Source organism: Solenopsis invicta, chromosome 12, assembly GCF_016802725.1.
Source record: "Solenopsis invicta isolate M01_SB chromosome 12, UNIL_Sinv_3.0, whole genome shotgun sequence".
Taxonomy (NCBI): domain Eukaryota; kingdom Metazoa; phylum Arthropoda; class Insecta; order Hymenoptera; family Formicidae; genus Solenopsis; species Solenopsis invicta.
In genome coordinates this window covers 9,335,199-9,362,008 of record NC_052675.1, presented here as the reverse complement: position 1 = coordinate 9,362,008, position 26,810 = coordinate 9,335,199, and the positions used below count along the sequence as shown (strand labels likewise).

Here is a 26,810-nt window from a genome sequence, read left to right as displayed (position 1 = left end):
GTCAAATTTCGAAATATTTGAGTAAAATTTTTTTTGCGAATTTCTCCAATATCTCTGTGTTCTGATAGCCCCGAGAAGAGTTCTAACTTTTATCATAATGGATCGAATCGCTAAAGTGAAAGACGAAAGCGTTATATCAGTCAAAGTTCGAAATTTTTGAGTAAAATTGGTTTTTTTCCGAATTTCTTCAATATCTCTGTGTTCTGATAGCCCACAGAAGATATATACCTTTATCATGATGTATCGAATTTCTGAACTGAAAAAGGAAAGACTTATATCAGTCAAATTTCGAAATTTTTGAGTAAAATTTTTTTTGCGAATTTCTCCAATATCTTTCTGTTCTGATAGCCCCGAGAAGAGTTCTAACTTTTATCATAATGGATCGAATCGCTAAAGTGAAAGACGAAAGAGTTATATCAGTCAAAGTTCAAAATTTTTGAGTAAAATTGGTTTTTTTCCGTATTTCTTCAATATCTCTGTGTTCTGATAGCCCACAGAAGATATATACCTATTATCATGATGTATCGAATTTCTGAACTGAAAAAGGAAAGACTTATATCAGTCAAATTTCGAAATTTTAGAGTTAAATTTTTTTTGCGAATTTCTCCAATATCTCTGTGTTCTGATAACCCCGATAAGAGTTCTAACTTTTATCATAATGGATCGAATCGCTAAAGTGAAAGACGAAAGTGTTATATCATTCAAAGTTCGAAATTTTTGAGTAAAATTGGTTTTTTTCCGAATTTCTTCAATATCTCTGTGTTCTGATATCCCACAGAAGATATATACCTTTTATCATGATGTACCGAATTTCTGAACTGAAAAAGGAAAGACTTATATCAGTCAAATTTCGAAATATTTGAGTAAAATTTTTTTTGCGAATTTCTCCTATATCTCAGTGTTCTGATAGCCCCGAGAAGAGTTCTAACTATTATCATAATGGATCAAATCGCTAAAGTGAAAGACGAAAGGGTTATATCAGTCAAAGTTCGAAATTTTTGAATAAAATTGGTTTTTTTCTGAATTTCTTCAACATCTCTGTGTTCTGATAGCCCACAGAAGATATATACCTTTTATCATGATGTGCCGAATTTATGAACTGAAAAAGGAAAGACTTATATCAGTCAAATTTTGAAATTTTTGAGTAAAATTTTTTTTGCGAATTTCTCCAATATCTTTGTGTTCTGATAGCCCCGAGAAGAGTTCTAACTTTATCATAATGGATCGAATCGCTAAAGTGAAAGACGAAAAAGTTATATCAGTCAAAATTCAAAAATTTTAAGGAAAATTTTTTGTGCGAATTTCTCCAATATTTCTGTGTTTTGATAGCACCGAGAAGAGTTCTAACCTTTATCATAATGGATCGAATCGCTAAAGTGAAAGACGAAAGTGTTATATCAGTCAAAGTCGAAATTTTTGAATTAAATTGGTTTTTTTCCGAATTTCTTCAATATCTCTGTGTTCTGATAGCCCACAGAAGATATATACCTTTTATCATGATGTATCGAATTTCTGAACTGAAAAAGGAAAGACTTATATCAGTCAAATTTCGAAATCTTTGAGTAAAATTTTTTTGCGAATTTCTTCAATATCTCTGTGTTCTGATAGCCCCGAGAAGAGTTCTAACCTTTATCATAATGGATCGAATCGCTAAAGTGAAAGACGAAAGTGTTATATCAGTCAAAGTTCGAAATTTTTGAGTAAAATTGGTTTTTTTCCGAATTTCTTCAATATCTCTGTGTTCTGATAGCCCACAGAAGATATATACCTTTTATCATGATGTATCGAATTTCTGAACTGAAAATTGAAAGACTTATATCAGTCAAAATTCGAAATCTTTGAGTAAAATTTTTTTGCGAATTTCTCCAATATCTCTGTGTTCTGATAGCCCCGAGAAGAGTTCTAACCTTTATCATAATGGATCAAATCGCTAAAGTGAAAGACGAAAGTGTTATATCAGTCAAAGTTCGAAATTTTTGAGTAAAATTGGTTTTTTTTTTAATTTCTTCAACATCTCTGTGTTCTGATAGCCCACAGAAGATATATACCTGTTATCATGATGTGTCGAATTTCTGAACTGAAAAAGGAAAGACTTATATCAGTCAAATTTCGAAATATTTGAGTAAAATTTTTTTTGCGAATTTCTCCAATATCTCTGTGTTCTGATAGCCCCGAGAAGAGTTCTAACTTTTATCATAATGGATCGAATCGCTAAAGTGAAAGACGAAAGCGTTATATCAGTCAAAGTTCGAAATTTTTGAGTAAAATTGGTTTTTTTCCGAATTTCTTCAATATCTCTGTGTTCTGATAGCCCACAGAAGATATATACCTTTTATCATGATGTATCGAATTTCTGAACTGAAAAAGGAAAGACTTATATCAGTCAAATTTCGAAATTTTTGAGTAAAATTTTTTTTGCGAATTTCTCCAATATCTTTCTGTTCTGATAGCCCCGAGAAGAGTTCTAACTTTTATCATAATGGATCGAATCGCTAAAGTGAAAGACGAAAGAGTTATATCAGTCAAAGTTCAAAATTTTTGAGTAAAATTGGTTTTTTTCCGTATTTCTTCAATATCTCTGTGTTCTGATAGCCCACAGAAGATATATACCTATTATCATGATGTATCGAATTTCTGAACTGAAAAAGGAAAGACTTATATCAGTCAAATTTCGAAATTTTTGAGTTAAATTTTTTTTGCGAATTTCTCCAATATCTCTGTGTTCTGATAACCCCGATAAGAGTTCTAACTTTTATCATAATGGATCGAATCGCTAAAGTGAAAGACGAAAGTGTTATATCATTCAAAGTTCGAAATTTTTGAGTAAAATTGGTTTTTTTCCGAATTTCTTCAATATCTCTGTGTTCTGATATCCCACAGAAGATATGTACCTTTTATCATGGTGTACCGAATTTCTGAACTGAAAAAGGAAAGACTTATATCAGTCAAATTTCGAAATATTTGAGTAAAATTTTTTTTGCGAATTTCTCCTATATCTCTGTGTTCTGGTAGCCCCGAGAAGAGTTCTAACTATTATCATAATGGATCAAATCGCTAAAGTGAAACACGAAAGGGTTATATCAGTCAAAGTTCGAAATTTTTGAATAAAATTGGTTTTTTTCTGAATTTCTTCAACATCTCTGTGTTCTGATAGCCCACAGAAGATATATACCTTTTATCATGATGTGTCGAATTTATGAACTGAAAAAGGAAAGACTTATATCAGTCAAATTTTGAAATTTTTGAGTAAAATTTTTTTTGCGAATTTCTCCAATATCTTTGTGTTCTGATAGCCCCGAGAAGAGTTCTAACTTTATCATAATGGATCGAATCGCTAAAGTGAAAGACGAAAAAGTTATATCAGTCAAAATTCAAAAATTTTAAGGAAAATTTTTTGTGCGAATTTCTCCAATATTTCTGTGTTTTGATAGCCCCGAGAAGAGTTCTAACCTTTATCATAATGGATCGAATCGCTAAAGTGAAAGACGAAAGTGTTATATCAGTCAAAGTCCGAAATTTTTGAGTAAAATTGGTTTTTTTCCGAATTTCTTCAATATCTCTGTGTTCTGATAGCCCACAGAAGATATATACCTTTTATCACGATGTATCGAATTTCTGAACTGAAAAAGGAAAGACTTATATCAGTCAAATTTCGAAATCTTTGAGGAAAATTTTTTGTGCGAATTTCTCCAATATCTCTGTGTTTTGATAGCCCCGAGAAGAGTTCTAACCTTTATCATAATGGATCGAATCGCTAAAGTGAAAGACGAAAGTGTTATATCAGTCAAAGTTCGAAACTTTTGAGTAAAATTGGTTTTTTTCCGAATTTCTTCAATATCTCTGTGTTCTGATAGCCCACAGAAGATATATACCTTTTATCATGATGTATCGAATTTCTGAACTGAAAAAGGAAAGACTTATATCAGTCAAATTTCGAAATCTTTGACTAAAATTCTTTTTGCGAATTTCTCCAATATCTCTGTGTTCTGATAGCCCCGAGAATAGTTTTAACATTTATCATATTGGATCGAATCGCTAAAGTGAATGACGAACGAGTTATATCAGTCAAAGTTCGAAATTTTTGAGTAAAATTGGTTTCTTTCTGAATTTCTTCAACATCTCTGTGTTCTGATAGCCCACAGAAGATATATACCTTTTATCATGATGTATCGAATTTCTGAACTGAAAAAGGAAAGACTTATATCAGTCAAATTTCGAACTATTTGAGTAAAATTTTTTTTGCGAATTTCTCCAATATCTCTGTGTTCTGATAGCCCCGAGAAGAGTTCTAACTTTTATCATAATGGATCGAATCGCTAAAGTAAAAGACGAAACAGTTATATCAGTCAAAGTTCAAAATTTTTGAGTAAAATTGGTTTTTTTCCGAATTTCTTCAATATCTCTGTGTTCTGATAGCCCACAGAAGATATATACCTTTTATCATGATGTATCGAATTTCTGAACTGAAAAAGGAAAGACTTATATCAGTCAAATTTCGAAATCTTTGAGTAAAATTCTTTTTGCGAATTTCTTCAATATCTCTCTGTTCTGATAGCCCCGAGAAGAGTTCTAACCTTTATCATAATGGATCAAATCGCTAAAGTGAAAGACGAAAGTGTTATATCAGTCAAAGTTCGAAATTTTTGAGTAAAATTGGTTTTTGTCTGAATTTTTTCAATATCTCTGTGTTCTGATAGCCCACAGAAGATATATACCTTTTCTCATGATGTATCGAATTTCTGAACTGAAAAAGGAAAGACTTATATCAGTCAAATTTTGAAATTTTTGAGTAAAATTTTTTTTGCGAATTTCTCCAATATCTTTGTGTTCTGATAGCCCCGAGAAGAGTTCTAACTTTATCATAATGGATCGAATCGCTAAAGTGAAAGACGAAAGAGTTATATCAGACAAAATTCAAAAATTTTAAGGAAAATTTTTTGTGCGAATTTCTCCAATATCTCTGTGTTTTGATAGCCCCGAGAAGAGTTCTAACCTTTATCATAATGGAACGAATCGCTAAAGTGAAAGACGAAAGTGTTATATCAGTCAAAGTTAGAAACTTTTGAGTAAAATTGGTTTTTTTCCGAATTTCTTCAATATCTCTGTGTTCTGATAGCCCACAGAAGATATATACCTTTTCTCATGATGTATCGAATTTCTGAACTGAAAAAGGAAAGACTTATATCAGTCAAATTTCGAAATTTTTGAGTAAAATTTTTTTTGCGAATTTCTCCAATATCTTTCTGTTCTGATAGCCCCGAGAAGAGTTCTAACCTTTATCATAATGGATCGAATCGCTAAAGTGAAAAACGAAAGAGTTATATCAGTCAAAGTTCAAAATTTTTGAGTAAAATTGGTTTTTTTCCGTATTTCTTCAATATCTCTGTGTTCTGATAGCCCACAGAAGATATATACCTATTATCATGATGTATCGAATTTCTGAACTGAAAAAGGAAAGACTTATATGAGTCAAATTTCGAAATTTTTGAGTTAAATTTTTTTTGCGAATTTCTCCAATAACTCTGTGTTCTGATAACCCCGATAAGAGTTCTAACTTTTATCATAATGGATCGAATCGCTAAAGTGAAAGACGAAAGTGTTATATCAGTCAAAGTTCGAAATTTTTGAGTAAAATTGGTTTTTTTCCGAATTTCTTCAATATCTCTGTGTTCTGATAGCCCACAGAAGATATATACCTTTTATCACGATGTATCGAATTTCTGAACTGAAAAAGGAAAGACTTATATCAGTCAAATTTTGAAATTTTTGAGTAAAATTTTTTTTGCGAATTTCTCCAATATCTCTGTGTTCTGATAGCCCCGAGAAGAGTTCTAACTTTATCATAATGGATCGAATCGCTAAAGTGAAAGACGAAAGAGTTATATCAGACAAAATTCAAAAATTTTAAGGAAAATTTTTTGTGGGAATTTCTCCAATATTTCTGTGTTTTGATAGCCCCGAGAAGAGTTCTAACCTTTATCATAATGGATCAAATCGCTAAAGTGAAAGACGAAAGTGTTATATCAGTCAAAGTCCGAAATTTTTGAGTAAAATTGGTTTTTTTCCGAATTTCTTCAATATCTCTGTGTTCTGATAGCCCACAGAAGATATATACCTTTTATCATGATGTATCGAATTTCTGAACTGAAAAAGGAAAGACTTATATCAGTCAAATTTCGAAATCTTTGAGTAAAATTCTTTTTGCGAATTTCTCCAATATCTCTGTGTTCTGATAGCCTCGAGAAAAGTTTTAACATTTATCATAATGGATCGAATCGCTAAAGTGAAAAACGAAAGTGTTATATCAGTCAAAGTTCGAAACTTTTGAGTAAAATTGGTTTTTTTCCGAATTTCTTCAATATCTCTGTGTTCTGATAGCCCACAGAAGATATAAACCTTTTCTCATGATGTATCGAATTTCTGAACTGAAAAAGGAAAGACTTATATCAGTCAAATTTCGAAATTTTCGAGTAAAATTTTTTTGCGAATTTCTTCAATATCTCTCTGTTCTGATAGCCCCGAGAAGAGTTCTAACCTTTATCATAATGGATCAAATCGCTAAAGTGAAAGACGAAAGTGTTATATCAGTCAGAGTTCGAAATTTTTGAGTAAAATTGGTTTTTGTATGAATTTTTTCAATATCTCTGTGTTCTGATAGCCCACAGAAGATATATACCTTTTCTCATGATGTATCGAATTTCTGAACTGAAAAAGGAAAGACTTATATCAGTCAAATTTTGAAATTTTTGAGTAAAATTTTTTTTGCGAACTTCTCCAATATCTTTGTGTTCTGATAGCCCCGAGAAGAGTTCTAACTTTATCATAATGGATCGAATCGCTAAAGTGAAAGACGAAAGAGTTATATCAGACAAAATTCAAAAACTTTAAGGAAAATTTTTTGTGCGAATTTCTCCAATATCTCTGTGTTTTGATAGCCCCGAGAAGAGTTCTAACCTTTATCATAATGGATCGAATCGCTAAAGTGAAAGACGAAAGTGTTATATCAGTCAAAGTTCGAAACTTTTGAGTAAAATTGGTTTTTTTCCGAATTTCTTCAATATCTCTGTGTTCTGATAGCCCACAGAAGATATAAACCTTTTCTCATGATGTATCGAATTTCTGAACTGAAAAAGGAAAGACTTATATCAGTCAAATTTCGAAATTTTTGAGTAAAATTTTTTTTGCGAATTTCTCCAATATCTTTCTGTTCTGATAGCCCCGAGAAGAGTTCTAACTTTTATCATAATGGATCGAATCGCTAAAGTGAAAGACGAAAGAGTTATATCAGTCAAAGTTCAAAATTTTTGAGTAAAATTGGTTTTTTTCCGTATTTCTTCAATATCTCTGTGTTCTGATAGCCCACAGAAGATATATACCTATTATCATGATGTATCGAATTTCTGAACTGAAAAAGGAAAGACTTATATCAGTCAAATTTCGAAATTTTTGAGTTAAATTTTTTTTGCGAATTTCTCCAATAACTCTGTGTTCTGATAACCCCGATAAGAGTTCTAACTTTTATCATAATGGATCGAATCGCTAAAGTGAAAGACGAAAGTGTTATATCATTCAAAGTTCGAAATTTTTGAGTAAAATTGGTTTTTTTCCGAATTTCTTCAATATCTCTGTGTTCTGATAGCCCACAGAAGATATATACCTTTTATCATGATGTATCGAATTTCTGAACTGAAAAAGGAAAGACTTATATCAGTCAAATTTCGAAATTTTTGAGTAAAATTTTTTTTGCGAATTTCTCCAATATCTTTGTGTTCTGATAGCCCCGAGAAGAGTTCTAACTTTATCATAATGGATCGAATCGCTAAAGTGAAAGACGAAAAAGTTTTATCAGTCAAAATTCAAAAATTTTAAGGAAAATTTTTTGTGCGAATTTCTCCAATATTTCTGTGTTTTGATAGCCCCGAGAAGAGTTCTAACCTTTATCATAATGGATCGAATCGCTAAAGTGAAAGACGAAAGTGTTATATCAGTCAAAGTTCGAAATTTTTGAGTAAAATTGGTTTTTTTCCGAATTTCTTCAATATCTCTGTGTTCTGATAGCCCACAGAAGATATATACCTTTTATCACGATGTATCGAATTTCTGAACTGAAAAAGGAAAGACTTATATCAGTCAAATTTTGAAATTTTTGAGTAAAATTTTTTTTGCGAATTTCTCCAATATCTTTGTGTTCTGATAGCCCCGAGAAGAGTTCTAACTTTATCATAATGGATCGAATCGCTAAAGTGAAAGACGAAAAAGTTTTATCAGTCAAAATTCAAAAATTTTAAGGAAAATTTTTTGTGCGAATTTCTCCAATATTTCTGTGTTTTGATAGCCCCGACAAGAGTTCTAACCTTTATCATAATGGATCGAATCGCTAAAGTAAAAGACGAAAGTGTTATATCAGTCAAAGTCCGAAATTTTTGAGTAAAATTGGTTTTTTTCCGAATTTCTTCAATATCTCTGTGTTCTGATAGCCCACAGAAGATATATACCTTTTATCACGATGTATCGAATTTCTGAACTGAAAAAGGAAAGACTTATATCAGTCAAATTTCGAAATCTTTGAGGAAAATTTTTTGTGCGAATTTCTCCAATATCTCTGTGTTTTGATAGCCCCGAGAAGAGTTCTAACCTTTATCATAATGGATCGAATCGCTAAAGTGAAAGACGAAAGTGTTATATCAGTCAAAGTTCGAAACTTTTGAGTAAAATTGGTTTTTTTCCGAATTTCTTCAATATCTCTGTGTTCTGATAGCCCACAGAAGATATATACCTTTTATCATGATGTATCGAATTTCTGAACTGAAAAAGGAAAGACTTATATCAGTCAAATTTCGAAATCTTTGAGTAAAATTCTTTTTGCGAATTTCTCCAATATCTCTGTGTTCTGATAGCCCCGAGAATAGTTTTAACATTTATCATAATGGATCGAATCGCTAAAGTGAATGACGAACGAGTTATATCAGTCAAAGTTCGAAATTTTTGAGTAAAATTGGTTTCTTTCTGAATTTCTTCAACATCTCTGTGTTCTGATAGCCCACAGAAGATATATACCTTTTATCATGATGTATCGAATTTCTGAACTGAAAAAGGAAAGACTTATATCAGTCAAATTTCGAAATTTTTGAGTAAAATTTTTTTTGCGAATTTCTCCAATATCTCTGTGTTCTGATAGCCCCGAGAAGAGTTCTAACTTTTATCATAATGGATCGAATCGCTAAAGTGAAAGACGAAACAGTTATATCAGTCAAAGTTCGAAATTTTTGAGTAAAATTGGTTTTTTTCCGAATTTCTTCAATATCTCTGTGTTCTGATAGCCCACAGAAGATATATACCTTTATCATGATGTATCGAATTTCTGAACTGAAAAAGGAAAGACTTATATCAGTCAAATTTCGAAATCTTTGAGTAAAATTTTTTTTGCGAATTTCTCCAATATCTCTGTGTTCTGATAGCCCCGAGAAGAGTTTTAACATTTATCATAATGGATCGAATCGCTAAAGTGAAAGACGAAAGTGTTATATCAGTCAAAGTTCAAAATTTTTGAGTAAAATTGGTTTTTTTCCGTATTTCTTCAATATCTCTGTGTTCTGATAGCCCACAGAAGATATATACCTATTATCATGATGTATCGAATTTCTGAACTGAAAAAGGAAAGACTTATATCAGTCAAATTTCGAAATTTTCGAGTAAAATTTTTTTGCGAATTTCTTCAATATCTCTGTGTTCTGATAGCCCCGAGAAGAGTTCTAACCTTTATCATAATGGATCAAATCGCTAAAGTGAAAGACGAAAGTGTTATATCAGTCAAAGTTCGAAATTTTTGAGTAAAATTGGTTTTTGTATGAATTTTTTCAATATCTCTGTGTTCTGATAGCCCACAGAAGATATATACCTTTTATCATGATGTATCGAATTTCTGAACTGAAAAAGGAAAGACTTATATCAGTCAAATTTTGAAATTTTTGAGTAAAATTTTTTTTGCGAATTTCTCCAATATCTTTGTGTTCTGATAGCCCCGAGAAGAGTTCTAACTTTATCATAATGGATCGAATCGCTAAAGTGAAAGACGAAAGAGTTATATCAGACAAAATTCAAAAATTTTAAGGAAAATTTTTTGTGCGAATTTCTCCAATATCTCTGTGTTTTGATAGCCCCGAGAAGAGTTCTAACCTTTATCATAATGGATCGAATCGCTAAAGTGAAAGACGAAAGTGTTATATCAGTCAAAGTTCGAAACTTTTGAGTAAAATTGGTTTTTTTCCGAATTTCTTCAATATCTCTGTGTTCTGATAGCCCACAGAAGATATATACCTTTTATCATGATGTATCGAATTTCTGAACTGAAAAAGGAAAGACTTATATCAGTCAAATTTCGAAATATTTGAGTAAAATTTTTTTTGCGAATTTCTCCAATATCTCTGTGTTCTGATAGCCCCGAGAAGAGTTCTAACTTTTATCATAATGGATCGAATCGCTAAAGTGAAAGACGAAAGTGTTATATCAGTCAAAGTTCGAAATTTTTGAGTGAAATTGGTTTTTTTCCGAATTTCTTCAATATCTCTGTGTTCTGATAGCCCACAGAAGATATATACCTTTTATCATGATGTATCGAATTTCTGAACTGAAAAAGGAAAGACTTATATCAGTCAAATTTCGAAATTTTTGAGTAAAATTTTTTTTGCGAATTTCTCCAATATCTCTGTGTTCTGATAGCCCCGAGAAGAGTTCTAACTTTTATCATAATGGATCGAATCGCTAAAGTGAAAGACGAAAGTGTTATATCAGTCAAAGTTCGAAATTTTTGAGTAAAATTGGTTTTTTTTTTAATTTCTTCAACATCTCTGTGTTCTGATAGCCCACAGAAGATATATACCTGTTATCATGACGTGTCGAATTTCTGAACTGAAAAAGGAAAGACTTATATCAGTCAAATTTCGAAATATTTGAGTAAAATTTTTTTTGCGAATTTCTCCAATATCTCTGTGTTCTGATAGCCCCGAGAAGAGTTCTAACTTTTATCATAATGGATCGAATCGCTAAAGTGAAAGACGAAAGCGTTATATCAGTCAAAGTTCGAAATTTTTGAGTAAAATTGGTTTTTTTCCGAATTTCTTCAATATCTCTGTGTTCTGATAGCCCACAGAAGATATATACTTTTATCATGATGTATCGAATTTCTGAACTGAAAAAGGAAAGACTTATATCAGTCAAATTTCGAAATTTTTGAGTAAAATTTTTTTTGCGAATTTCTCCAATATCTTTGTGTTCTGATAGCCCCGAGAAGAGTTCTAACTTTTATCATAATGGATCGAATCGCTAAAGTGAAAGACGAAAGAGTTATATCAGTCAAAGTTCAAAATTTTTGAGTAAAATTGGTTTTTTTCCGTATTTCTTCAATATCTCTGTGTTCTGATAGCCCACAGAAGATATATACCTATTATCATGATGTATCGAATTTCTGAACTGAAAAAGGAAAAACTTATATCAGTCAAATTTCGAAATTTTTGAGTTAAATTTTTTTTGCGAATTTCTCCAATAACTCTGTGTTCTGATAACCCCGATAAGAGTTCTAACTTTTATCATAATGGATCGAATCGCTAAAGTGAAAGACGAAAGTGTTATATCATTCAAAGTTCGAAATTTTTGAGTAAAATTGGTTTTTTTCCGAATTTCTTCAATATCTCTGTGTTCTGATAGCCCACAGAAGATATATACCTTTTATCATGATGTACCGAATTTCTGAACTGAAAAAGGAAAGACTTATATCAGTCAAATTTCGAAATATTTGAGTAAAATTTTTTTTGCGAATTTCTCCAATATCTCTGTGTTCTGATAGCCCCGAGAAGAGTTCTAACTATTATCATAATGGATCAAATCGCTAAAATGAAAGACGAACGGGTTATATCAGTCAAAGTTCGAAATTTTTGAATAAAATTGGTTTTTTTCTGAATTTCTTCAACATCTCTGTGTTCTGATAGCCCACAGAAGATATATACCTTTTATCATGATGTGTCGAATTTCTGAACTGAAAAAGGAAAGACTTATATCAGTCAAATTTTGAAATTTTTGAGTAAAATTTTTTTTGCGAATTTCTCCAATATCTTTGTGTTCTGATAGCCCCGAGAAGAGTTCTAACTTTATCATAATGGATCGAATCGCTAAAGTGAAAGACGAAAAAGTTATATCAGTCAAAATTCAAAAATTTTAAGGAAAATTTTTTGTGCGAATTTCTCCAATATTTCTGTGTTTTGATAGCCCCGAGAAGAGTTCTAACCTTTATCATAATGGATCGAATCGCTAAAGTGAAAGACGAAAGTGTTATATCAGTCAAAGTCCGAAATCTTTGAGTAAAATTGGTTTTTTTCCGAATTTCTTCAATATCTCTGTGTTCTGATAGCCCACAGAAGATATATACCTTTTATCACGATGTATCGAATTTCTGAACTGAAAAAGGAAAGACTTATATCAGTCAAATTTCGAAATCTTTGAGGAAAATTTTTTGTGCGAATTTCTCCAATATCTCTGTGTTTTGATAGCCCCGAGAAGAGTTCTAACCTTTATCATAATGGATCGAATCGCTAAAGTGAAAGACGAAAGTGTTATATCAGTCAAAGTTCGAAACTTTTGAGTAAAATTGGTTTTTTTCCGAATTTCTTCAATATCTCTGTGTTCTGATAGCCCACAGAAGATATATACCTTTTATCATGATGTATCGAATTTCTGAACTGAAAAAGGAAAGACTTATATCAGTCAAATTTCGAAATCATTGAGTAAAATTCTTTTTGCGAATTTCTCCAATATCTCTGTGTTCTGATAGCCCCGAGAAGAGTTTTAACATTTATCATAATGGATCGAATCGCTAAAGTGAAAGACGAACGAGTTATATCAGTCAAAGTTCGAAATTTTTGAGTAAAATTGGTTTCTTTCTGAATTTCTTCAACATCTCTGTGTTCTGATAGCCCACAGAAGATATATACCTTTTATCATGATGTATCGAATTTCTGAACTGAAAAAGGAAAGACTTATATCAGTCAAATTTCGAAATATTTGAGTAAAATTTTTTTTGCGAATTTCTCCAATATCTCTGTGTTCTGATAGCCCCGAGAAGAGTTCTAACTTTTATCATAATGGATCGAATCGCTAAAGTAAAAGACGAAACAGTTATATCAGTCAAAGTTCAAAATTTTTGAGTAAAATTGGTTTTTTTCCGAATTTCTTCAATATCTCTGTGTTCTGATAGCCCACAGAAGATATATACCTTTTATCATGATGTATCGAATTTCTGAACTGAAAAAGGAAAGACTTATATCAGTCAAATTTCGAAATCTTTGAGTAAAATTCTTTTTGCGAATTTCTCCAATATCTCTGTGTTCTGATAGCCCCGAGAAGAGTTTTAACATTTATCATAATGGATCGAATCGCTAAAGTGAAAAACGAAAGTGTTATATCAGTCAAAGTTCGAAACTTTTGAGTAAAATTGGTTTTTTTCCGAATTTCTTCAATATCTCTGTGTTCTGATAGCCCACAGAAGATATAAACCTTTTCTCATGATGTATCGAATTTCTGAACTGAAAAAGGAAAGACTTATATCAGTCAAATTTCGAAATTTTCGAGTAAAATTTTTTTGCGAATTTCTTCAATATCTCTCTGTTCTGATAGCCCCGAGAAGAGTTCTAACCTTTATCATAATGGATCAAATCGCTAAAGTGAAAGACGAAAGTGTTATATCAGTCAAAGTTCGAAATTTTTGAGTAAAATTGGTTTTTGTATGAATTTTTTCAATATCTCTGTGTTCTGATAGCCCACAGAAGATATATACCTTTTCTCATGATGTATCGAATTTCTGAACTGAAAAAGGAAAGACTTATACCAGTCAAATTTTGAAATTTTTGAGTAAAATTTTTTTTGCGAATTTCTCCAATATCTTTGTGTTCTGATAGCCCCGAGAAGAGTTCTAACTTTATCATAATGGATCGAATCGCTAAAGTGAAAGACGAAAGAGTTATATCAGACAAAATTCAAAAATTTTAAGGAAAATTTTTTGTGCGAATTTCTCCAATATCTCTGTGTTTTGATAGCCCCGAGAAGAGTTCTAACCTTTATCATAATGGAACGAATCGCTAAAGTGAAAGACGAAAGTGTAATATCAGTCAAAGTTCGAAACTTTTGAGTAAAATTGGTTTTTTTCCGAATTTCTTCAATATCTCTGTGTTCTGATAGCCCACAGAAGACATATACCTTTTCTCATGATGTATCGAATTTCTGAACTGAAAAAGGAAAGACTTATATCAGTCAAATTTCGAAATTTTTGAGTAAAATTTTTTTTGCGAATTTCTCCAATATCTTTCTGTTCTGATAGCCCCGAGAAGAGTTCTAACTTTTATCATAATGGATCGAATCGCTAAAGTGAAAAACGAAAGAGTTATATCAGTCAAAGTTCAAAATTTTTGAGTAAAATTGGTTTTTTTCCGTATTTCTTCAATATCTCTGTGTTCTGATAGCCCACAGAAGATATATACCTATTATCATGATGTATCGAATTTCTGAACTGAAAAAGGAAAGACTTATATGAGTCAAATTTCGAAATTTTTGAGTTAAATTTTTTTTGCGAATTTCTCCAATAACTCTGTGTTCTGATAACCCCGATAAGAGTTCTAACTTTTATCATAATGGATCGAATCGCTAAAGTGAAAGACGAAAGTGTTATATCATTCAAAGTTCGAAATTTTTGAGTAAAATTGGTTTTTTTCCGAATTTCTTCAATATCTCTGTGTTCTGATAGCCCACAGAAGATATATACCTTTTATCATGATGTACCGAATTTCTGAACTGAAAAAGGAAAGACTTATATCAATCAAATTTCGAAATATTTGAGTAAAATTTTTTTTGCGAATTTCTCCAATATCTCTGTGTTCTGATAGCCCCGAGAAGAGTTCTAACTATTATCATAATGGATCAAATCGCTAAAATGAAAGACGAACGGGTTATATCAGTCAAAGTTCGAAATTTTTGAATAAAATTGGTTTTTTTCTGAATTTCTTCAACATCTCTGTGTTCTGATAGCCCACAGAAGATATATACCTTTTATCATGATGTGTCGAATTTCTGAACTGAAAAAGGAAAGACTTATATCAGTCAAATTTTGAAATTTTTGAGTAAAATTTTTTTTGCGAATTTCTCCAATATCTTTGTGTTCTGATAGCCCCGAGAAGAGTTCTAACTTTATCATAATGGATCGAATCGCTAAAGTGAAAGACGAAAAAGTTATATCAGTCAAAATTCAAAAATTTTAAGGAAAATTTTTTGTGCGAATTTCTCCAATATTTCTGTGTTTTGATAGCCCCGAGAAGAGTTCTAACCTTTATCATAATGGATCGAATCGCTAAAGTGAAAGACGAAAGTGTTATATCAGTCAAAGTCCGAAATTTTTGAGTAAAATTGGTTTTTTTCCGAATTTCTTCAATATCTCTGTGTTCTGATAGCCCACAGAAGATATATACCTTTTATCACGATGTATCGAATTTCTGAACTGAAAAAGGAAAGACTTATATCAGTCAAATTTCGAAATTTTTGAGGAAAATTTTTTGTGCGAATTTCTCCAATATCTCTGTGTTTTGATAGCCCCGAGAAGAGTTCTAACCTTTATCATAATGGATCGAATCGCTAAAGTGAAAGACGAAAGTGTTATATCAGTCAAAGTTCGAAACTTTTGAGTAAAATTGGTTTTTTTCCGAATTCCTTCAATATCTCTGTGTTCTGATAGCCCACAGAAGATATATACCTTTTATCATGATGTATCGAATTTCTGAACTGAAAAAGGAAAGACTTATATCAGTCAAATTTCGAAATCTTTGAGTAAAATTCTTTTTGCGAATTTCTCCAATATCTCTGTGTTCTGATAGCCCCGAGAATAGTTTTAACATTTATCATAATGGATCGAATCGCTAAAGTGAATGACGAACGAGTTATATCAGTCAAAGTTCGAAATTTTTGAGTAAAATTGGTTTCTTTCTGAATTTCTTCAACATCTCTGTGTTCTGATAGCCCACAGAAGATATATACCTTTTATCATGATGTATCGAATTTCTGAACTGAAAAAGGAAAGACTTATATCAGTCAAATTTCGAACTTTTTGAGTAAAATTTTTTTTGCGAATTTCTCCAATATCTCTGTGTTCTGATAGCCCCGAGAAGAGTTCTAACATTTATCATAATGGATCGAATCGCTAAAGTGAAAGACGAAACAGTTATATCAGTCAAAGTTCAAAATTTTTGAGTAAAATTGGTTTTTTTCCGAATTTCTTCAATATCTCTGTGTTCTGATAGCCCACAGAAGATATATACCTTTTATCATGATGTATCGAATTTCTGAACTGAAAAAGGAAAGACTTATATCAGTCAAATTTCGAAATCTTTGAGTAAAATTCTTTTTGCGAATTTCTCCAATATCTCTGTGTTCTGATAGCCCCGAGAAGAGTTTTAACATTTATCATAATGGATCGAATCGCTAAAGTGAAAAACGAAAGTGTTATATCAGTCAAAGTTCGAAACTTTTGAGTAAAATTGGTTTTTTTCCGAATTTCTTCAATATCTCTGTGTTCTGATAGCCCACAGAAGATATAAACCTTTTCTCATGATGTATCAAATTTCTGAACTGAAAAAGGAAAGACTTATATCAGTCAAATTTCGAAATTTTCGAGTAAAATTTTTTTGCGAATTTCTTCAATATCTCTCTGTTCTGATAGCCCCGAGAAGATTTCTAACCTTTATCATAATGGATCAAATCGCTAAAGTGAAAGACGAAAGTGTTATATCAGTCAAAGTTCGAAATTTTTGAATAAAATTGGTTTTTGTATGAATTTTTTCAATATCTCTGTGTTCTGATAGCCCACAGAAGATATATACCTTTTCTCATGATGTATCGAATTTCTGAACTGAAAAAGGAAAGACTTATATCAGTCAAATTTTGAAATTTTTGAGTAAAATTTTTTTTGTGAATTTCTCCAATATCTTTGTGTTCTGATAGCCCCGAGAAGAGTTCTAACTTTATCATAATGGATCGAATCGCTAAAGTGAAAGACGAAAGAGTTATATCAGACAAAATTCAAAAATTTTAAGGAAAATTTTTTGTGCGAATTTCTCCAATATTTCTGTGTTTTGATAGCCCCGAGAAGAGTTCTAACTTTTATCATAATGGATCGAATCGCTAAAGTGAAAGACGAAAGTGTTATATCAGTCAAAGTTCGAAATTTTTGAGTAAAATTTTTTTTTTTCCGAATTTCTTCAATATCTCTGTGTTCTGATAGCCCACAGAAGATATATACCTTTATCATGATGTATCGAATTTCTGAACTGAAAAAGGAAAGACTTATATCAGTCAAATTTCGAAATTTTTGAGTAAAATTTTTTTTGCGAATTTCTCCAATATCTTTCTGTTCTGATAGCCCCGAGAAGAGTTCTAACTTTTATCATAATGGATCGAATCGCTAAAGTGAAAGACGAAAGTGTTATATCAGTCAAAGTTCAAAATTTTTGAGTAAAATTGGTTTTTTTCCGTATTTCTTCAATATCTCTGTGTTCTGATAGCCCACAGAAGATATATACCTTTTATCATGATGTATCGAATTTCTGAACTGAAAAAGGAAAGACTTATATCAGTAAAATTTCGAAATATTTGAGTAAAATTTTTTTTGCGAATTTCTCCAATATCTCTGTGTTCTGATAGCCCCGAGAAGAGTTCTAACTATTATCATAATGGATCAAATCGCTAAAGTGAAAGACGAAAGAGTTATATCAGTCAAAGTTCGAAATTTTTGAGTAAAATTGGTTTTTTTCTGAATTTCTTCAACATCTCTGTGTTCTGATAGCCCACAGAAGTAATATAACTTTTATCATGATGTATCGAATCGCTGAACTGAATAAAGGAAGACTTATATCAGGCAAATTTCGATATATTTGAGTAAAATTTTTTTTGCGAATTTCTCCAATATCTCTGTGTTCTGATAGCCCCGAGAAGAGTTCTAACTTTTATCATAATAGATCGAATCGCGTAAATGAAAGACGAAAGTTTTATATCAGTCAAAATTCGAAATTTTTTGAAAAATTGGTTTTTTTCTGAATTTCTTCAATATCTCTGTGTTCTGATAGCCCCGAAAAGAGTTATAACATTTATCATAATGGATCGAATCGCTAAAGTAAAAGACGAAAGAGTTATATCAGTCAAAGTTCGAAATGTTTTAGTAAAATTGGTTTTTTTGCGATTTTCTCCAATATCTATGTGTTCTGATAGCCCACAGAAGAGATATAACTTTTATCATGATGTATCGAATCGCTGAACTGAAAAAGGAAAGACTTATATCAGGCAAATTTCGAAATTTTTGAGTAAAATTTTATTTGCGAATTTCTCCAATATCTTTGTGTTCTGATAGCCCCGAGATGAGTTCTAACTTTTATCATAATGGATAGAATCGCTAAAGTGAAAGACAAAAGAGTTATATCAGTCAAAGTTCGAAAATTTTTGAGTAAAATTTTATTTGCGAATTTTTCCAATATTTCTGTGTTCTGATAGCCCCCAGAGGAGTTCTAACTTTTATCATGATGAATCGAATCGCTAAAGTGAAAAACGTAAGACTTATATCAGTTAAAGTTCGTAATATTTGAGTAAAATTTTTTTTGCGAATTTTTCCAATATTTCTGTGTTCTGATAGCCCTCGGAAGAATTCTAACTTTTATCATGATGAATCGAATCGCTAAAGTGAAAAACGAAAGACTTATATCAGTCAAAAGTAGAAATTTTTGATTAAAATTTTTTTTGTGAATTTTTCCAATATTTCTGTGTTCTGATAGCCCCCGGAATTGTTCTAACTTTTATCATGATGGTTCGAATGGCTAGAGTGAATATGAAAGACTTATATCAGTCAAAGTTTGTAATATTTTAGTAAAATTTTTTTGCGATTTTTTCCAATATTTCTGTGTTCTGATAGCCCTCGGAAGAATTCTAACTTTTATCGTGCTGGATCGAATCGCTAAAGTGAAAAACGAAAGACTTATATCAGTCAAAGTTCAAAATTTTTGAGTAAAACTTTTTTTGCAAATTTTTCCAATATTTCTGTGTTGTGATAGCCCTCAGATGAGTTCTAACTTTTATCACGATGAATCGAATCGCTAAAGTGAAAAACGTAAGACTTATATCAGTCAAAGTTCGTAATATTTGAGTAAAATTTTTTTTGCGAATTTCTCCAATATTTCTGTGTTCTGATAGCCCCCATACGAGTTCTAACTTTTATCATGATGAATCGAATCCCTAAAGCGAAAAACGAACGTCTTATATCAGTCAAAGTTCGAAATTATTGATTAAAATTTTTTTTGTGAATTTCTCCAATATTTCTGTGTTCTGATAGCCCCCGGAAAAGTTCTAACTTTTATCATGTACGAAATATTATCATAGATGTAATTGCACAACAATTTATTTTACAGTGGTGCAAATTTATTAATAATATCTTAACTGGAAAAATAGACGTAGAATCTGATACCAATTTTATGTATAATGAGGCTAGAAGAATATATTTGAATCGTTCCAAGAAAAAGAAATAAAAAGCGCCGGATAAATGTATAATGTTTTTGCGTACTTTATTTGTTTTTAGCGTTTTGACTCAGTTTTTATACATTTAATTTTACTTATAAAATTTATTTATGATTATTGTCTATATTGACTTAATTTACATAATTTATTCAGCTTTTATACATTTGATTTAATCTTAATAATTTATTTATAAAATTGTAATAATTTTTGTAGGTAGATTATTTATATTCTGTCTTATTTTATTGTGAATATCTAAACTCATTATTGTTATTTATCTATTTATCATTCAGCGGCGAAGAACACTTTAGCATTATAATACATTCTACTTTCCAGTTAATATTTTTTTTCATGTAAGGAAATGTTTTTATGTATTATATTATGTATTGTAAAATTTATATTAATATTTTAAATGTATTATTCCTTTTTGCATTTATTATACAATTTGAATTAATATTTTAAATGTATTATTCTTTTTTTTTCTTCATATAGGATTATTTTAACATTGTATTGTTATTTTAACATGAAACAATGTATGACTATGTAATTATATTTTTAAATAAAACATTGTAATAAAATATAATTTTTTTGTCTTTAATTTTATATTTACTTAATGTATACATATAAATAGAGAGAGAAAGAAAGAGAGAGAGAGAGAGAGAGAACAATGGAGCCATAGCACGGATAAGAACCATAAAACATTACCGACGTGGATTAATAGATATTGACGACGCTATATTTCTATAGTTAATTCCATTTTACCGGGGAATGTATCCCAGAAGGCGCCACAAATGCTGGTCACGCAAAACTACATGTAAATGCATGGGAGTTTGGTGGCCCTGACACGTAGTTCAATGGTGGAAGGATAACATGGTGTGTGCAGTTCGCGCGTGTCTCTCTCTAAAAATTTGCCCTCTTCGTCTATCGGTGGTTTATAGTTAATAAGACAGCCAACTGTAAAAAACAAAATTATTTAGCGTCAGCCTGTTGGTATGCTGAGTCATCTATCCTTGTTTCATGCACTTATTCAAGTATCTGCTTCTCTTTCTATCGGGAACAGTTATGCACGTGAAGTGTTACACTAATTTTTGACCGAAGATTCGGTTCATTCGGTTAGTTTCCTCCATTTCCTTTTCACCGTAAGAACACGTGTGAAAGAAATAGGAAACAGCGTAAGAGTGTGCAAGAAATTGACAAGCTTTTAATATGTTGTAATACAGATAAAAATGTGGAACACGTATTTTTATATGTATAACAACGGGCCCATATGATTGTCAAGAGGATAAAACACACTCTTGAAATAAATTGATTTTTTAATTTCTGAATTAAAAAATCTTAATACTTAAGTAATACCATCGAAATAGTAAAAAATATAAAAAAAAGTTTTAAATAAAAGTTTTATATATTTCTATGTATTTTATAACACTTTGTTTAGATTTTTTTTAATGTTATTTTTCTCGAAATTTTCCTTCTCTTCTAAATTTCTGAAAAATTTAAAATTTACTTTATCTATCTTTTACTATCAAAACTTATAGCATATTTAACAACAAATTCAAACATGTATAGTGAAGTTATAGTTCGAAGACACATTTTTCAGAAATAAACTAAAAATATCTATATTGCTATACACGCGCCCCATCCATATCTGCTTTATGGCGTCTATTGTTAATATATATTTATTTTTTTAATAACTACAAAATTTTTCTTATTATTATATTTTTATATGTTTTTTAGGTTTAATTTTATTGTTTTTTATTTTTTATTTATTTATTTATTTACTTATTTAATTTTTACCTATTTACTTTTTATTGCTAAAAATCTATACAATAATGAGGACGCTCAGAATTTAACTGAACAAAAATAACTGTATTTGCTTCTCTTATTATTAAGTTTTTCCAATTTAATATTTAATTTTGATATAACAACAAACTTGTTCAATTGTAAAATATTAAAAAATATCACTTACATGCAAATCACACCTTCCTTCTGACGCATGTAAATCGAGCCATGAAAATATACATACAAGGATAGAAAGAGAAACTAACATGTGTGAAACAAAGAAGGTAGATCCAGCATACCAACAGGCTGACACTAAATAATTTTACTTTTCACAGTTGGCTGTCTTATTAACTATAACCCTTACAGAGCAAAAGTGGGCGTGGTTTAGCCGAACTGCACACACCATGCTATCCCTTCCACCATGCGTAGTTCCCATTTTCACTAGGTACTCTAGTGTACGGGAGTTTCGAAGCGTTATAGGAAAAAGGCCGCCGTGGCCGCTCTCAGGTTCCTCTCTGACGATATGTATTGTACGAAGTTGTGTTGCATTTCATCGTGTTTTGCATCTTCTTTGCTGCCTCATATAAAATAAGGCAATATACAATAAAGCTCAACATAAGATAAAATTAATGTATATTGTATTTTTATACATGTAAAAGTTAATATCAAGCTGCATGTTATTGCCATTTTAATTCACATAACGCATAATTCTGCAAAGTACACACAATACACAAATAAATTAAATCTCTCTGTTCGTTAATTTTGTCTTGTGTAAAGCTAGTAAAAAAAAAATTTACGAATACGTTCCAATTATTTAAAGACCCATTTTTTAAACCAACTGAAAAGAATTGCAAATTCTTTAAAACCAATTATATTAAATATCTCAATGCATTTTGATTAATATTGTATATTGAATACTATGTTTTAGATGTACATATTAAAATAGCAGTTGGGACCTAATTACAGCTTAAATGACAACATATTTGAGGCATAGTTGAGGAGTGATATTTAAAATATCAAACGCGAATAATCATAATTTGATCATTAATAAATGTATAATATTTGTAGCAAATAGCTAGTTATGATATAAATCATGTGTAATTCACATTCCAATATTTAGTTGCACGAGATCTTATCATAAAGTACATACATGTTAGGTTTCGAATAAAACTCATTTTAATATTTTTAATATAAAGATTGTCAAAGTTCAAAGTGAAATTACATAGAAAGCGAATTAAAGTACTCCTCAATAGAAGATCAATTATTCATGATATTTAAATACAAAACGTCATTGTAATTAATTCCCAGCGAATGAATATTTTATTCGAGCGTATATACGTAGCATATAGTGTTCGTTAATATCTCTTTTGTTATTCATGAACTATTAATGTATCATTGTGAAGATAAGGGACATATGTTTCAACTATGTAACTTATCAGAGATGACGTTAAAAGTTATTTAAAAAAAAAAAGAGAAAAAAGGGAAAATGCAAGTTGCATATTGTCATGACACATAGAGTTAATAGAATAAAAAGATTTTACATACTAGAATTTGCATTATTTTGTAAAAAAAGAAAAAAAAAAGAAAAAGATATGAGACGAGAACATATATCTATTTTATTTGTACACGAGTAATAAAAATGCTACGCATGAGAGTTCTACGATAAGAAAACATAGTTATAAACTCTTTATTTGAAATACTCTTTGTACGTATTATATTTTAATATAATGCGGCAAAATTTTACTAAAATCACAATAATACACAATATAGTGTTCATAATAGATTATACAAAAAAATAAAAGATAAGAAATAATTATAAAAATATTTATATACAGATATGTAATTCGATTTCATTCTTTTGTTAAAATATCATAAAGGTCATTTCTCTGTTCGCCGATCATTGTATACAATTATGAGAAGAAAGACATTTTTAGAAGAAGCTGTCAAAAGATTTTTCGAAAAATTTTTTGGCAGTTTCTCCTAAAAATGTTTTTCTTCTCATAACTGCATTTAATTTGTCTTGCGCCTCTTCTATTTTGAAGTCTACGGCTTCTAAATCTGGCATCGCATCCTGCATTTCTTTAATTTCGTTTCTCTAGTCTCCGATCTGTTTTATTAGTTTGGTTTTTTCCTTCTCCGCATCTGCCTTCATCTTATCGATATGAGACGTATCTTGCTTCAATTTGATTTCATCTTGCAACAATTTAATTTTTTCTTGCAGTTTCTCCAATTTCGTGGTTTCAGAATGAATAAAAGACTTTGTTTCATTGTATTGCTCTAGCAATGTTTCGTTGAATATCTTTATTAAAGCGATTTTATCTTTTATTATCTCCATCATCTACGGATTCAACAAATCTTTTTCCGGAAGCTTTAATTCATCGAAATTAACGCGAACATCACTATCAATATGCATAAAAACCTCTTTATTATACGCTAATATTTTTTTATTGAGATCATTAGTAGAAGACGCTAATTGTATATCTAAAGTGTATAATTATTTTTGATAATCTTTTAATTGTTCAAATTGGTAAATATAGTTTTAAATTTCCATGCATTTTGTACTTACGTTTTTCTTTTTCATCTTAAATATAGCATTTCATTGATTCGTCTCAATAAAAAGCTGGTTTAAGTCCATCTCCCTACTTCTGATCTCATCCCATCTTCTCATGATAACAGCACGCAAAAATACACTTTTGTATCGTAAAGAATTTAATTCTTTAATTTTTTTTATCCATTTTTCATCTGTTTGTAATTCTATTTTTTCTTCTTCTATAATTCTTCTATTAGCCCATTCTTCTAATTCTTCTTCGGTAAATCTTCTAGCCAATTCTTCTATTTCTTTGGTGGTAATATTATGTATATCCAATACTTTGGATAGCTCAGTGTGCTCAGATATAAATTTATAATGTGTATATAATTCTTTCTCACATTTTTCTAGCCTTTTCTCCCCCTCTTGTAATAACATTTTATGTTCTTCTAATATTTTGCGTTCGTTATAAATTTCTATTTGAATGATATCATCCTCACTAATATCATCTTGATAGAAGACATCTTGTAAATATCGGTCTAATACTCTTTCCTCTTCGTCAAGTTTTTCGTCGTTCCAACCCCTATAGTATTCCAACCATGCTTGAGACTCTATCTTGAAACTATCCATGATGCTATGATCGCCAGATGATGATTGATCAATTGCTAATAGTGCCTCAAGTTTGCTCGAACTTGCTGCAAGTACTGTGCTTGGTTGAAGCTCGGTGGTAAGTCTCACTGGAATAATTGGAGTTGTTGGTTGACATAGTGGGATTTTATCTACGAACATACATACAGGAGTTAAAAATGATTTAAATAAAGAAAAATTGAAATACTTTGAATTAAATAAATAGCAAATTGAGCAATTTATAAGCTCAGTACATTTAAAAATCAATAATAAAGAGCTGTTAAAGCAAACTAGCTCGTTATGTATAAATTAAGACTTCAAACTTGTGTTTCGTAATAAACTCATTAAGTTTTAAATTATGTTAGCTCGTTTCATTGGCCCTTCATTAATTTTGAAATATATTACATTAAATTATTGCTTTTTATATGTATATTAAAAACCAGAGCTAGGATTAGGCCAAGGTCAATAATATACTTATAAATTTCTTTTATATTTTATTTTATTTGCTATTATTAAATTAATTCTTACTCTACAAACATAGTAGACAATCAATTTCTATTCATGGAAATTTCCATTTCAAACTTCAAAAACAAATAAAAATTATATATTTTATTTCTTTTCCAAAATAAAGTGCAGATGCTTGTTCTAAAAATTTATATATTTAAGAATTTTTAAAGATTAAAAAAAAATCTTTTTTTAAATAGGTCGGACTAGATACTCATGTTTGTACAGATAAAAAAGAAGCTGTTCACATTATATTAACATATTAAATATCACTAATGTTTCTTATTACATCTTACATGTAAAGGGAAAACCTTTTGTTTTCACGCACATTTTTTTTTCTCTCGGACGCCGAAATGTTTATTGTCGACTGGCTACGTTTCGTTTCACGTATAATGCGCATGACATATCATGCGCATCATGCGTGAAATGGAATCTATTGAAGCCACATTCTTATCTTGTGTTGGTTTGTATGAAATTAGAAAAAAAAATAGGGGACTCGCAGGATGACGCGTGGCTCAGTGTGAAAACAGTTAATTTGTAATCAGTGGATTACAAGTTTCCGGGTTCGAGCTCAATTTTCATTCTACGTATGCCTCAGATTTACAATGGTAACTCGTATTTCTAGAACCCATGTTTAATTTACAATGAAAAAAAAATCGAGATTTACCTATCGCTTTCAAGTCGTACGATTTTCTGCCGAGTGATTCCGCTCTGTCACTTGGCAAGCTTTTAAAACGAGGCCTGGGAATGTGAGAGATTTTATTGATGGAGATTTTCCTCGGTTTCAGTCTGGTTTCTGTCCTTCGTTGATCGTTCCTAATCAAACTCCTGTCTTCCCGTTCGACAGCGGATATCCTTACGTTCACTGGACGATCTACGTTTGGCCGAACTCTTATCCATGATTATTTTACCAGGCAACACGCAAAATTAGAGAAGCTTTAGAATCTTTTTCGCTGAAATTGTGAGTCGATTTGTGAGCCGTTGGTCGAGAACAATCGTGAGCACATCAAGCACATGTGAAGTCCGTAAAGTAAAATTTGAATTTTCAATTATCCATTTCAGTGGGAGACACCATCCCCCCTCCCCTTCAGCACTACACAGCTCGATGCGCGCGCGCACATTAGACAAGGACAGTACGGATCACCCGGATTAGAGTCCCTAGAAATAGAGAGTCTGGACATCTCGGGGTTCCACGTGATTGGATGCACGTGATTGTGCACCTAAAATGGCAGCACCAATACGGATCTCTGTTTAATCTTCTTTAGCCAATGCAATAACAGCATACACGTTCAAGTGCACACAATGATATACATACACACATAAAGCTCACGTATAGTCGTGAGCTAAAAGGTTGCAACACATTTTCTTCCATTGTTTTTGAAATGTAGACTTGCTCATTAAACGGCGAACGTCATTGGTTTTTACCTGTGGATCCAACCAATTAAGCATCAAACCATCTACCATCAAAAAAAATGTGTTGCTACCTTTTAGCTCACGACTATACATACACTGACATATTCATCACCGACATTTTAGGGGCAGATGTCCAAACTTTCTACTTCTAGGGACTCTAACCCGGATCTTCTCATTTTCTTTCTTTCTATTAGTTAAACGCTTTCACTTACAGGGGGTGTTTACGATAACTAATCGGATCTCGGATTGGATTGAACAATGGTACTCAACGTAGGTATAGAAAATTTCCCTAGGTTAATCGGATTGACGATTGCTGTCTCAAATGTACTTAATCCGATTGATGACGAAAGCGTGGAGACCGAGAAGCATGCTTGAA

At 31.0% G+C, this 26,810-nt stretch overlaps 1 protein-coding gene and 1 pseudogene across 3 annotated transcripts; both read right to left on the bottom strand.

Annotated features, from left to right (window-relative positions):
- Positions 1–23,060: 23,060 nt before the first annotated feature.
- LOC120359199 lies at positions 23,061–23,944 on the bottom strand (annotated as a pseudogene).
- Positions 23,061–25,400, bottom strand: LOC105195400. 3 transcript variants are annotated; one of them, XM_026137787.2, is made up of 3 exons: positions 25,318–25,400; positions 23,930–24,669; positions 23,061–23,762 (listed from the first exon to the last, which is right to left on the bottom strand). In XM_026137787.2, the coding sequence occupies exons 1-2, from the start codon at positions 25,349–25,351 to the stop codon at positions 23,960–23,962; spliced, it is 744 nt and encodes a 247-aa protein (XP_025993572.1). In that variant the 5' UTR covers positions 25,352–25,400; the 3' UTR covers positions 23,061–23,762; positions 23,930–23,959. The 3 variants fall into 3 exon arrangements, with proteins under 3 accessions (XP_025993572.1, XP_039311882.1, XP_025993571.1); XM_039455948.1 differs by having other exon boundaries at positions 23,174–23,844; XM_026137786.2 differs by having other exon boundaries at positions 23,174–24,669.
- Positions 25,401–26,810: the final 1,410 nt, after the last annotated feature.

Excerpts from the sequence above, each read along its gene's own strand:
- LOC105195400 (XM_026137787.2), bottom strand. The coding sequence starts at position 25,351 with ATGTGCGTGAAAACAAAAGGTTTTCCCTTTACAT. Across the intron at positions 24,670-25,317 it reads AAAAGGTTTTCCCTTTACAT|ATAAAATCCCACTATGTCAA; the intron begins GTAAGATGTAAT and ends GTATGTTCGTAG.